Source organism: Sarcophilus harrisii, chromosome 2 (assembly GCF_902635505.1).
Source record: "Sarcophilus harrisii chromosome 2, mSarHar1.11, whole genome shotgun sequence".
Lineage (NCBI taxonomy): Eukaryota > Metazoa > Chordata > Mammalia > Dasyuromorphia > Dasyuridae > Sarcophilus > Sarcophilus harrisii.
The window spans coordinates 382,128,261-382,141,370 of record NC_045427.1 but is presented as its reverse complement, the minus strand read 5'-3'; the positions used below and the strand labels follow the sequence as shown (position 1 = coordinate 382,141,370).

The window sequence follows — 13,110 nt, the reverse complement described above, 5'->3', positions numbered from 1 at the left end:
CATGGCATGAAATAGAGATAGCCCACAAGTGAAGTGAAGCTGGTTCCATCCAAGAAGTGAAAACTCTTCTATCTAAGCCCAGTGTTCCCAGACCAATGTCCAAAGTTGGGGAGGTAGGGCAGGGAGAGATGAAGATGGAATCAGAGTGTCGGGTCAGTCTCCTCCACTTGCAGTAATGGAGGCCCTGGACATGTGGACATTTGTTTGGGCTCCTGGTTGAAACTAATGGCTTTAATAAATGGAGGTAATATCTGCCTTGCTTCCCTCACCAATGATGTGGGATTTCAAGTGGGATAATGTATACAAGCCTCCATCAATGTTTGCTAATAAATTTAAATTCCAGGCAGGAAAGGGATGAGCTTTCTTGTAGTGGAGCACCAATCAAGCTTGATCTTAAATTTTCTTTACTTTATTTCCTGACTTTCCTACTCAGCGGCTTGCCTCCCTACGCAGTGGAGGGTGGGGCGAAGGCTCCCTCTACATCTCCCTGCAGCTGTTACTACTCCATTCTTGACCTCTTTCCCCTGAGTCATCAGAAGCAAAGGGTGGAGTTTCCAAAAAAGCTAAGGAAAAGAAGGGAAAATATAGAAATCTGCAAAATTCAGAACTCATGAGCTACAGAACATGAAGATCTTATCCTAAAATACCCTTAGACTGTCCATGGAAATCATAGAGGCTTTCTGGGCAGGAGGAAATAAAACATTGGCCCAGTCCCTGTATGATCCTAGGCAAGTCACTTAATCTCTGTCTCCTCCATCCCACTCCCACCTCAGGCTCCAGTTTTCTCATCGATAAAATGAAGGAAGTTGGACTAGTTAAAAAAGTCTCTGAGGTCCCATATCACTCTCTAATAAGAGTTTTTGACCTTCTCTGTATCCTGGACACTTTCACATATTGGTAAAGCCTATGGAGTCCTTCTCAGAAAAATATTTTTAAATGTATGTAAAATAAAACACAGAAAATTACAAAAGAAATCATCTATCTATCTATCATCTATCTATTTATCTATCCATCTATCTATCTATCTTAAAAATCACCAGTTAAGGACCCCTGATTGGTTCAATGATCCTATGATGCTACCTGAATAATTTTAAATAATTTATTTCCTCTTTATGAGCCTCAGTTTCTTTCTCTGTCAAATGAGGAACTAGATGTTTGCTAAGACCAGTGGCAACTCTAAATCATTTGATCATTTTCCATTCACTTTCAGTCTTGTTCTGGTCCCTTTCAATGATTGCTGCCATAAAGTCTCAAGTCAAAAATCTGGTTTGTTTCCGCATGGTTCCTGAAGCATATAGAGGACTTTTAAAGGAGAAAGACAGACAGACAGAAAGAGAGAGAGAAAAAGAGAAAGAAGGAGAGAAAGAGAGAAAGAAAGAAAGAGAAAGGAAGGAAGGAAAGATAGAGGGAGAAAGGGAAGGAAGGAAGGAAAAGGGAGGGAGGAAAAAGGGAGAGAGGGAGTGAAGGAAGAAAGGGAGGAGGGAAGGAAGGAAGAAAGGAAAGAAGGAAGGAAGGAAGGAAAAGGAAGGAAGGAGGGAAAAAAGGAAAGAAGGAAGGAAAGAAAAGAAAGGAAGGTAGGAAGGAAGGAGAAAGGGAAGGAGGGAGGGAGGGAAGAAAGGAAAGAAGGAAGGAAGGAAGGAGGAAAGAGAGACAAAGAGATGAGGAGGGAAGATAGGAGGAAGGAAGGAAGAATATAGAAAGAAAGGAAAGGAAAGGAGATTAAAAGACCTGGTTTATCCTTTTCCAAGCCTCACCTGTTTAATCTAACACTCTGTTCCTTTTCCATTTTAACCTGATGCCTTTTCTGGGTTTTCCTCAGAGCCTAACTAGGGTGAGATGATCAGACCTTTGTAAGAGGGTAGAAAAGTTTAGAGGACTCTGGTGACACTTGACTTTTGGTACTTAAAACAATAGAGTTCAGCATTTACAAATAAAATAAATTAGTTAAAACAGGAAAGGATAACAGCTAGTGCTGAATTTCCTTCCTGCTCCAGCAGGTTAGAGGGGTTCTTCAGGCCCAAGCCCTGCCACTTCATCTATATATCCCTCACTGATAGTATTTGAGGACATGCTTTCTGCTGAGGGAAGGAAAGGAAGGAGGAAAGAGGAAAAAGGAGGGGAGAACACAATTTGTTTTTCACCTTTGCAAAAGCTCCACTTCTGTCCCAAGTTCAAATGAGTCACAGCTATAACTCCCTGCCCCCTGCCACCTTTCCCCACCACCAGGGAGCTACTTTCTCCCCTCCATCACCACAAAGTTTTTGGTCAATGTAGAGTGCCTCCTGTAATAGACATACACAATTCTCTCCAACCAATTGTATTCCTCACAAATAGGGGCACAGGTCTGTGCCCACCCACTGCCCTGTGCCAGGTGGCATGGAGGTAACTCAGAGAGACATTTAATTTAGTTAAATATGGTTCTTCAGGAGCCACCCCCCCCCCCACCACATGCCATAAATTTGTCACTGGTGAGCCTGTGTGATTCTCCCTATGCTCTGAAGCAGATTTCCTCTCTAGGGGTCCCCCAGGGAGCAAGGCTAGAACAGGACCCTGCCCCACCGCCATCCTGACCACTACCACCATCTTGAACCACAAGCCCCAGCTGTCTAGCCTGGGACTTTTTCCATCAGTCTTCAGGATGGGGTTTACCATTGTCTCCCAACAGGAAATGAAACCTCAGTCCTTTGCAATCCTCCAGACCAGGCTAATTTCAGCACTGAGTTGCTTAAGGGAATCTGCGTCCTACCAACATCTGGGTTTCTGGTGCTATTTCACGGAAACCTCATGGGGGGTGGGGGGAGATGAGGGTGATAATGATAACAACAACAATAAGAAAAATACCATTTTAATTGTGCTTTAAAGTTTGCAAATTATTTCGTGTGTGTGTGTGTGTATATACATATATATATATAATATTTCATTTGCTATTTACAACAATCTTGAAGATAGGTGCTATTATTAGCCTTGTTTAATAGTTAGGAAACTAAATCTGAGACGTTATACACGCACACACACACAGAGGTAACCCTATGCTGAGTCATATAGTTAATAAGTGCCTGAAACAGGATTTGAACCCACGTTCCTGACTCCTAGTCGGCTCAGTGATTACAGTGACATCAGAGATCAGATTCTGATCCCTTACATCATGTGCCAGTCTTGATAGTGCAGAACCCTATCCCTAACATCAAACCCCTTAATTTTTCTCTCCGGGGTGGCCATCTCTGTAAAGAGGCAACGTTAGGATGTAGCTGAAAATAGCTTCCCTTATCCCCCTGAAGGATACCCCCATGAGGTGCTGGGGCAGAGAAGGATTTCCTAGGCTCTCCCACATCTGAAATCAGGGCAAAAAACTATCTATAGTCTCAAGGAGATTTCACTTGGTAGCTCAATACTGGCAGTGCAGTCAACAAACATTAATTTTCTGCTATGTGCCAGCATTATGCTAGGTTCTGGGGTTTCAAAAGCAAAAAAGATACAGTCTCTGATCTCTTTTCAGGAGAGACAACACCACATATAGAAACATGTACTTGACATATGCAAAGCATGAGGGCAACCAGGCATTCCCTGGAGATCTTTGTAAGCCCTCCCCCCCCCCCCCAGCTTTGGGGAATGGTATTCTGGGTTCCATGACTTGTTTTAGGAGGAGGATGGGAAATTTTAAACCTGTAAAACAAGAAGGGACTGCTCCCAGGAAGGAGGTCTCTCTACTTTTAAAAACCTCAGAAAAGAGTCCCTGAGATAATATCTAATTTGTCTGGCAGTCTGGAAAAGGGTCTGAGATGAAGGACAGTAACTTCCAGACATCGATTCTGTGTTGGTGTCAAACCCAAGGCAGGATCTCAGTCCACTAGAAGCCTTTTAATCCCTGAATTAGCTGAGATTTCAGGATTAGAGTTGTCTAGCTTTGAAAAATGACTTCATGTCTAAGAGTGATCATGAGTTGTCACTTTCTACATGGGTGGAAGACTGTAAAACACAATGGAAAGAGCTCTGGATTTGGAGTTAAGAGATACAAGTTGGAATCCCACTCTATGAGCTACCAGTGTCATTCATGTGATCTATAATGCCTGAATGCCTCTATGAACCTCAGTTTCCCCCTCTGTACAATGAGGAGATTAAACAAGATGATTTCTGAGAGTTCGTTCCAGGTGTAGATCTATGAATCTATGAACAATAATTATTCTGTCTGAAAATGTTCAGCACCTCTTTCCTAGGTTTTCGGCTTAGAGGGTAAGGAGCTGTCCTTAACTTCAATGAAGATGAAGAAGAATCTTCATAAAATCAGTATCTCTCAGTCTTCTGTTGGATGCAATACAGATTTGTGGTAGAGCCCTCTTCTATATTAACTGGATCTCTTGTCTCCTAGACTTTCCTGCCCTTGAAGTGGATGGCTCCAGAAAGCATCTTCAACAGCCTGTACACCACCCTGAGTGATGTGTGGTCCTTCGGCATCCTCCTCTGGGAGATCTTCACCCTGGGTATGGGATCTGCCTACCCATCACTTCTCTGGAATGCCCCTTGTGATTTTTCCTTTGCTGTACCCTTACCAAAAGGGAAAGGAACCTTAGTCCTCCCAGACAGGAGGGGTGTCTGACCTTTTTCTGGAGAAGACTACCCTGAGCTCCATTATTGCTACCCCATGTTCGCCAGTGCATACTTGTTTCCACATCTCTAACCTCCTCCCACTTTCTGAAAGGGACACATTTATTCAGGATCTTGGAGGGGAAGGATTATGAGACATGTTTTCTCTTAACCTGTTCCAAAGAAAAAAGTACTTTCTATGCCATTAATTTGAAGAAAAGAAAGTTCTGAAGGAACTTGACACTAGTTTTTCTAATACCTAAAGAGCTGCCATGTGGAAGAGATTAGATTTTTGGTAGTAACCCCCAGAAAACAAAATGAGAACCAGTGAGAGGAAGTCCCAGGGAAGTGATTTCAGGTCAGGATGAATGAAATTTCCTGACTGATCAGCAATGGAGTAGGTTACTTCATTAATTATTAAGCTATATTCACACAAAGACTGGGCATTGTAGAGAGTATAGAGAATATTCTATTATTGGATTGTATTGGAGTAGATGTCCTCCTGTTGTGATTCTATTATTCTGTAATTACTAACAGTCTTGGCATTTATTATTTGTGTGACCCCTTTCAAATCCCCCAGTCTCTCTGGGTCTCAATTTTTCCATATGTGAAATAAAGGGATTGTTATAAATCAGGGATGAGGAACCTTTTTTTTTCTGCCAAGGGCCATTTGGATATTTATAACATCATTTGTGACCATAAACAATCATCAACTTATAGAACCCAAGCTATATTAGATAGTAGCTAGCTTTCAGCTCATCATCACCTGCAATTGCCTTAGCAAATGATATCATGCGCCTTATACAGCCTTATACAGAGGGACATTCCTCACTTCTGTTCTAGAAAATCATCCAAGTCTACTTTACAGTTGTATGCCATTAGAAGAGCTCTAAGGTTCTTTCCAGCTCTGATACCCTGCCCATCTAAGATTCTGTGATTCTTTGTGTCTCTGACAGGTGGCACCCCTTATCCAGAGTTGCCCATGAATGAGCAGTTCTACAATGCCATCAAGCGTGGCTACCGCATGGCCAAACCCACTCATGCCTCTGAAGAGATGTGAGTGTGATCTAAGAAACTTGGGACTTCCAACTCCCTCCCTGCCTCCCTGCATACCTCCATTTCTAACATCAGCTTTTGATCCAAGGGGAAATGCAGATTATGGATTTTCCCTCATACTCTCTTCTTTCCTCCTCAGCTATGAAATCATGCAGAAGTGTTGGGAGGAGAAATTCGAAATTCGACCCTCCTTCTCTCAATTGGTCATTCTGATGGAGGGCCTTCTGGGGGAGGGCTACAAGAAGGTAAATTGTGGCCACTGGCCTTGTTATTCATACTCTCAGAAGAGGGGGGAACATTTTCAGCTTGAGATGAGAATGTGAAGAAGGCTTCCTGGAAGAGGGCTGTCTCACACCCAGCTTAGGCTTTTATGTCTTTAAATAAAGATATATAAAGTTGGAAGGAGCTACAGATCTATTTTTTGCCTTGGGTTCCTATATCAGACAGTCCAACCTAACTCCTGAACTAAATGTTATTACCTCTTTTTCATAGGACAGTTCAGGTCAGTATTCATTAAGCTGCCATCTATGTGCAAGACAACATTCTGGACATCAGTGATACAAAGATTAAAAACAAAACTATCTTTGCCCTCAAAGAACTTAGTGGTGGATGAAATAAAAGCTAAGTAAGCACAAGGCAATTTGAGGAAAGAAAGAACATTAACAACTGGGAGGGCCACAATGTCTGGTGCATAGTAGACACTTCATAAATGTTTATTGAATTAGGAAAGCTTTGGGAGGTGACATTGGAACTGAACTAGACAGAGAAAAAGACAAGAAATGTGAAAAATAAAGTTGAGAAGGGAGTGCCTATGGGCAAAACAGGGAGAATAGTTTGACAAGAGATAGAAAGAGATCATGGGCCAATTGGAATGGAACTTAAAAGGAAAGATAAAAGAATAATTCAGGAGAAAAGGATGCTGGAAAAGCAGGCAAGAAGCAGCCTCTTCCTTTTCAGGTTGGGCAGCCCAAGGGAAAGTTTTGGGCTCCTATGCCCTCTCATTGTGAGCAGTACCTGGCTTAATTGCTTTGCTCATCCCTTCCTACATGTATAATTGCCTAAGACAACCTCCCCAGCTCTGTACCCCTTAAATACCCCATAGCCTAATTAAAGGCTTATGGTTTCCAGTAAGTCTGGTTCGTCCTTGAGAACTTAACAGATTCACTTCTCCTTCTAACATCTTATTTTCCTCCTTTGTGAAAAGAGAATGCCCAGCTTCTTAAACTTTTTCCGTGCACAACCCCTTTTTGCCCAAGAAATTTTTATATGACTCCAGGTATATAAGTATATAAAATAGATATACAAATCTAACATTTACTGAGAACAGATCATAAAATGCAGAGATCAAGAAACCTGCATTCAATTACAAAACCCCATATGGGTCAGAAACCACAGTTTAAAAAGCTGGAGACTGGAGGATGTAGATAAAAGTCCTTTCTAGCTCTGATATCCTGTGATTGATTCTGTGTTTCTACAAATGAGTTGGGAGAACATTTCCCCCTTGGCTTCATTAAGTAATTTTGTAGATAGAGGCAAAATGGGTATGAGATCCAGTGCTCAGCACAGTGAGGAAGCAGCCTGGGTCAGACAGTCTCTTCAACAAGATTAATGAAGTTCTTCCAACCCCCAACCCCTTTTTGCTTCCATTTCATAGACAGAGAGGCCCTGCCATAGTGGAGGCAGGAATATAAGTCATAAGTCCCCAGCTCTGGCTACTTTGGACACCCTAATCTCGTGGCATACTGATTAGGCTAAGTCTGGACTCTGCTCTGAAATCAAATAAAATGAGATACAGGAGAGAAGCAGAGGTGCTCTGAAATGTAGAATCAGAATCACAATCCATGCAAGGCTGAAGCCAGAAAGGATCTTAGAGCATAACTTGTTGGCGCTCCAGCCAATGCCATCTCACTCACCTTACCCCTTTCCTCCCTCATTCCCCGTGGGAGCAGAAGTACCAGCAAGTTGATGAAGAATTTTTGAGAAGCGACCACCCGGCCATTCTGCGCACCCGAGCCCAGCTCCCTACATTTGGTGGCCCGAGGGGCCCCCTTGACACCAGCTCTGTTCTCTACACGGCCGTGCAGCAGAATGAAGGGGACAATGACTACATCATCCCCCTGCCAGACCCTAAGCCTGAAGGACCCGAGGCAGCCCCACTGGAGAGTTCCCACAGTCTCGCCAGGTAAGCTGAACATTCCTTATTAGCCAATTGTCTTCTGCAAGGACTTCTAGCCTCCGTGTAGTCCGTCCATCTTGAGTTTCCACTATGGACAGAGACCCATCTAGGGGATACCATGAAAATGATAGATCGGGACAGGAAGAAACAGACATCAGGCAGCAATCATCCTGGCTTTCTAAGACACTCTCAAACACATGATCCTTTCTTGTACTCTCTCTCTATATCTATATAGATATAGATAGATAGATAAATAGATATTATATATACACATAGTATCTATAGTATTTATATATAGATACTATATCTATCTATAGCTTTCTCTCTCTATATGTGTGTATATTTATAGTATCTATAGATAGATATAAAGTAACAAAAGCCTGACTAGGTAATGGTTCATATGAAAAGGACTGAAAGGGTTCCAGAACCTCAAGAGCAATATAAGTCATTTGGGGGAGCTACAGCTCCTACAGCTAATATGATCTTAGACTGCTGGAAGAGAAGCAAAAGGTCCTCCACAAAGGCAATGACCAGCCCGCTGTCCTCTATTCCTGGTGGATTCCATCTGGAGTATCATATGGGTATCGAGTTTTAGGAAGAATATTGACAGGCAGGAGCATTTCAGGGGAGGGCAAATCCAGAGCTACCACACTTCCCTGCTTTCTCTCACTGGTTCTTCACTAGTCTGGCTTTCTTTCTAGCTCTACCCTGAATGAAGTCAACACATCATCCACCATCTCTTGTGATAGTCCCCTGGAGCTTCAAGAAGAACTAGAGCCCGAGCCAGAGGAGCCAGAGCTGGAGCCGAAGCCAGAGCCACAGCTGGAGCCAGAGCCAGAGCCCAGCCCGGGCCCGGGGCAGCAGGAGGTGGAGGATAGCTTCCTGTAGCTGGGCCCACCCAGGAAAAGAGCAGGCACCCCCACCCCTGTCTCTGCTCTACGGACTCTCCTTTATTCTCCTTCCCAGATGAATGCTGGTGTCCCTATTGGGCGAAGAAAGGAGGTGATGACCGGGCCTTTTCATTATGGGATGCAAGATTTCTAGCCTAACTGTGGCAGGGACTGATCTGCCTCCATGAGGAGCCCCCCGGGCTCTTTCCCAGCTAAGAGTTTTCCCTTAGGAAGACAAGGCAAGGGGCATTTTGCAGAGACTCTGGCACTGAAAGTAGCTGCTTGGTCCCCTGCCCTTCCCTATTTCAACACCCTCAGTCTCTGTCTGACACAATGATTCCCTGGGTAAATTAGGGGATTTTTAATCCTGTTAACGGAGCAGGGGAGGGGCACTGAGTGTTGGAACAAGGGCCTTAAAATATAGAGGAAGGTGTGGGCATCCACAGGCTGAGGAGATTGTCCCTCCTAACCACGCCAGCCTCTGGCTTTCAGACTTACCTAGCAATGGAGCCGTTTATTGGCCATGCCTTGATTAGGTTCCTAACAACTGTGCCTTCTGCCTGAGTCACTGGGTGGCTAAGGTCTCTCCCTGCCTCTTGGGGAGAAGAAATTGTGGAAAGGGAGGAGGAGGAGGGTTCCTCCAGACTTTGGTGGAAGCAAGAGGGGCAGAGGACATGGGATCTTTGTATGAATGTCATTCTGTGAAGTCCCGGCTCAACTCCAAAGGATCAAGTCATCTTCAGGGTCTCACCTTTCCTGGAGGTTTGGTCAGAAATCTCTCCTCCCTGAAAGAGAAGAAAGGTACATTAGAAATGTACAATCAGCGTTGAACTCCTCCCCTCAAATCCTCCTGCCCCCGTGCCAGCTGGACTGGCCATTGCCTTTTGTATTTTTCCTTTGACATTTGGCTGAGGTCTATAGAAGGGGGTTGTCTTCCCACTTTTGGGGCTTCTCTTGTTTCTTCTGATGACCCTAGTCCATCCCTGTCCAACCCTAGCCCTCCACCATCACCATGGGGTGGTGATCCAAAGCAGGATTGAGGAGTGGAAATTTCAGGAAAGAAGATCTGAGCTCAATTCAAAGAAGACTTAATGATCAGAACTGTCTCACAGTGGACAATGTCTCCCCTCCGAGGTCCTTATCTCCTGATCACTGCAGATAAACTGGAAGACCAGCCAATAGAAAAGCTGTAAAGAGGACCCCTGCAGGGGATGGGAGGTTGGATTTCTGAAGTCCTTACCAGTTCTCAGATTTAGCAGTTTCCTTTATCACTGAGCTAAGGGGTCCTTAGCAGAGCCACGTTTGTGAGGCTATTCTCTCCTCCATCAAGTTAGGAGCTGGGGAAAACCTTGGGTTCTGGGAAGTCAAGATGGGGATGCCTGCTTAAAGGCTACAACACCCCCCTGGTGCTTACAATCTGGTTTATCTTGGGTTAGTCACTTAGCTTCCTGGTGCCTCAGTTTCCTCCACTGTACAATAGCCTCTGAGGACTGATCCAGCTCTCATGCAAGATAATGTTGGATGACTCCTTCCCCCCACACACACACACACACATACATCTGCCCCAGATCCTTGGACAGAGGTAGAGCCTCTCCATCCAGTGAGGTAGCTCCTTCTTCACCTGCCCCTAGTTCTCCTGCCCATGTAACCGGGTGATGTCCTCCATTGTCTCTATCCTCTCACAGGGAATAGAGGTTACATTTGAGGTTGAAGTTAGAAACTACTGTTTTTTGTGGCTTTTTTCCTAACATCCTACGCCTTCCTTTAGCCATCAAGAACAGACTCTGACTTCCCCATCTCTCAGGCCAGCTGGAAGTCCTGAGCTTGGAAAGTTCCAACACCATGAAAATAAAAGGTGGGGGGCTTGCCCTCTACCTGGCCCTTTTGAGGACATTTGACAGATAAGCACATGCTCTGTCCTATATCCAGGATGGTTTAGCTTCATCCAGCTTTATTATGGAGGGATAGAACATTACCAGAGATTAGGACTCGGGGAAATCCATGATTTTGTCTGCTTCTGTGCCTCCTGGAGTCTGCTCTTTAGCTAACCTATCCCATCCTGGCCAAGGTTTCTCTTGGGACTGCAAAATTGGAAATGTGTTTCCAGATCATCTGACTGCCCTGTTCTGGACCCTTTCCTCCCTCCTCCATTAAGCTGCTCAGGAGGGTTATGTATCCAGAGATCCTGTTTTCTCCATTGTGTCTTTTAAAAGAAGCAAGGTTCAGTTTGTCCATTCTCTCCCCTCCACCAGCCCTGTGCATATATAGTATAGTAGAAATGATGGGGTAATTGGGTTAGGGTTTCCTTGGCCCTCATGGCTAATGATAAAGGATCTGACCGTGAGACAAACTGGAGTGCCCAGAGCACTGGGCAGTGAGTGACTGACTCACTCCCTTGCCCATGGAGCTCAGAGCTGGGTCCAGTATTGCCTGTCTTGGACTCCCAGAGAATTCCATTTCCTACCCCCTCAGTTCATCTGTACTCCCCCTTGCTCCCACTTCCACCCATGCTAAATCTTGACCAAGGACTTTTAAAGACTTTTAAAGGACTTTTAAATCTAGAGTTTCCTAAATAGAGGATGTATTCCCTCTAACTAGATTGGAGTCAGGGGAGAGATCCAGTTGCCCTCTGGGTGTGGATCAAACAGAGGTCAGGGAGTAGGGGCAGTGACAGGGTACGTGAGCAGGATGTAGGTCGCTCACTTAGCTATCTACACATGGGCATATGCACATAGAAGTTCCCCTTCCTCCTTTTTCCGGGCCACCCCCATCCAAACCAACCTTCCAGAGGAGCCCCTTCAGATGCTCAGGCAGGAAGCAGCTCTGAGCAAACCCACTCAGAGCTAAACAGTTCTATACCTGGGCCCCTGGAGGGAAGCTCGATTTTGTGTCAGTTTGTATTTAAGACACGGTGAGAATCATGGTTGGGAGGGAAGGAAATGGGAGGGCATCAAGGTACCAAAGATATCATCACTGCTAGCTTACAGGTGTATACTTAAGACTCACAATAACTCACATTTAAACAACCGAGATACTATTTTTTACACACTCAGCTTTACATATCTGTATATATTTTTTTTAAGGGAAAGGTTTTAATATTAAACATGGTGCTCTGGATCCTCTGGTTTGGCTGTTTCTTGCTGGGCCCTGCCTTGAAGGTTTTTGTGGCAGTTGTGGAAGAGAAAGGGAAGAAAAGGAAAAAAAAGAAGCATCTTTTAAGTGTCCACTATGTTTCAGGCACTGTATTAAGTATTTTATAAATATTATTTCATTTACTCTCATTCAACAACCCAGGGAAGTAGGTGCTATTATTATTCCCATTTTACAGTTGAGAAAACTGAGGCAGACAGAAGTCAAGTGACTTATCTAAGATCATACAACTAGTAACTATATTGAGGAAGAGTTTGACCTCAGGCTTTCCTAACTTCAGGTTCTACACTCTGTCTACTCTGTTCTATCTAGCAAGCCACTTTGCTTTCAGAAATGCTGCCTCCTGAAAATATAGTATGACATCTCGAAGGCACTGTGTCCATTAAGTCCTCTGGAGACAGACCAAGCTGTTTCTTCCCCATCAGAACCCTTTAGGCCCTCCTTTCCTCCCACCAATAACATCAATTGGCTGACTGTCTACCAGGCATTGGCTCCTATATGGACTGTACCAGTACTGAGCAAGAAGGCTGAAGAACTGGGTTCTGAACTGTTTTGCTGCTAACTTGCAAGGCATACTTGGGCAAGCCCCATCTCCCCTCTGAACATCAGTTTTCTCACTTCTCAAAGAGAAACTATAATTTAGGAATGCTCTGAGGTCAGATCAAAAAAAATCCTCACATAGGTGAGAAGTACATATGATAAAAATGCACAACTCTCAGTATTCCAGAACTTAGCATAATAAAGCTAGAAGGGGCCCCAGACCATAGAACATGAGAGCTAGAAGGGGCCTTAAAGCAATGGTTCCTGATCCATGAGCTATACATCCTTAGGGGACATGTAGTTATATCTATAAGGGATCTATACCCATACAAATATTGTCTCAAAGTACAAGTGCTATCATTTTTGACATCAGTAAGGGGTTCTCATACTTCAAAAAGCCAGGAACCATAATCTCAGAACACAGAATGAAAGAGCTAGGGGAAAAAAAAAACCATCTAAAACTCTTTAAGGCAAAAGTCTGTATTCCATCAATAAGCTTCTATTAAGTGCCTGCTATGAGCCAATACTGGGCTAGATGCTGGAAGCACAAAAGACAAATGTGAAATATTTCCTACCTTCATGCATATTATGTTTCATTGGGGGCTATATTATAAACACATGCAAGTATATGCAAAATATATACTCAAATAAATATAAAATAATTATAAAAGTTGTGGGGTGGGGTAGGTAGGTCAGGAAAGGTTTTATGAAGAAAGT

At 44.0% G+C, this 13,110-nt stretch overlaps 1 protein-coding gene across 2 annotated transcripts in view; it reads left to right on the top strand.

Annotated features, from left to right (window-relative positions):
* PDGFRB (platelet derived growth factor receptor beta) overlaps positions 1–11,820 on the top strand; it is a 68,636-nt gene extending 56,816 nt beyond the window's left edge. For both annotated transcript variants that reach the window (XM_031953512.1, XM_031953511.1), the window contains exons 19-23: positions 4,367–4,478; positions 5,538–5,637; positions 5,777–5,882; positions 7,587–7,819; positions 8,515–11,820. In XM_031953512.1, the coding sequence (XP_031809372.1) occupies positions 4,367–4,478; positions 5,538–5,637; positions 5,777–5,882; positions 7,587–7,819; positions 8,515–8,701 (738 nt within the window). In that variant the 3' untranslated portion in view covers positions 8,702–11,820. The remainder of the gene's footprint in view (positions 1–4,366; positions 4,479–5,537; positions 5,638–5,776; positions 5,883–7,586; positions 7,820–8,514) is intronic.
* The last annotated feature ends 1,290 nt before the right edge of the window (positions 11,821–13,110 follow it).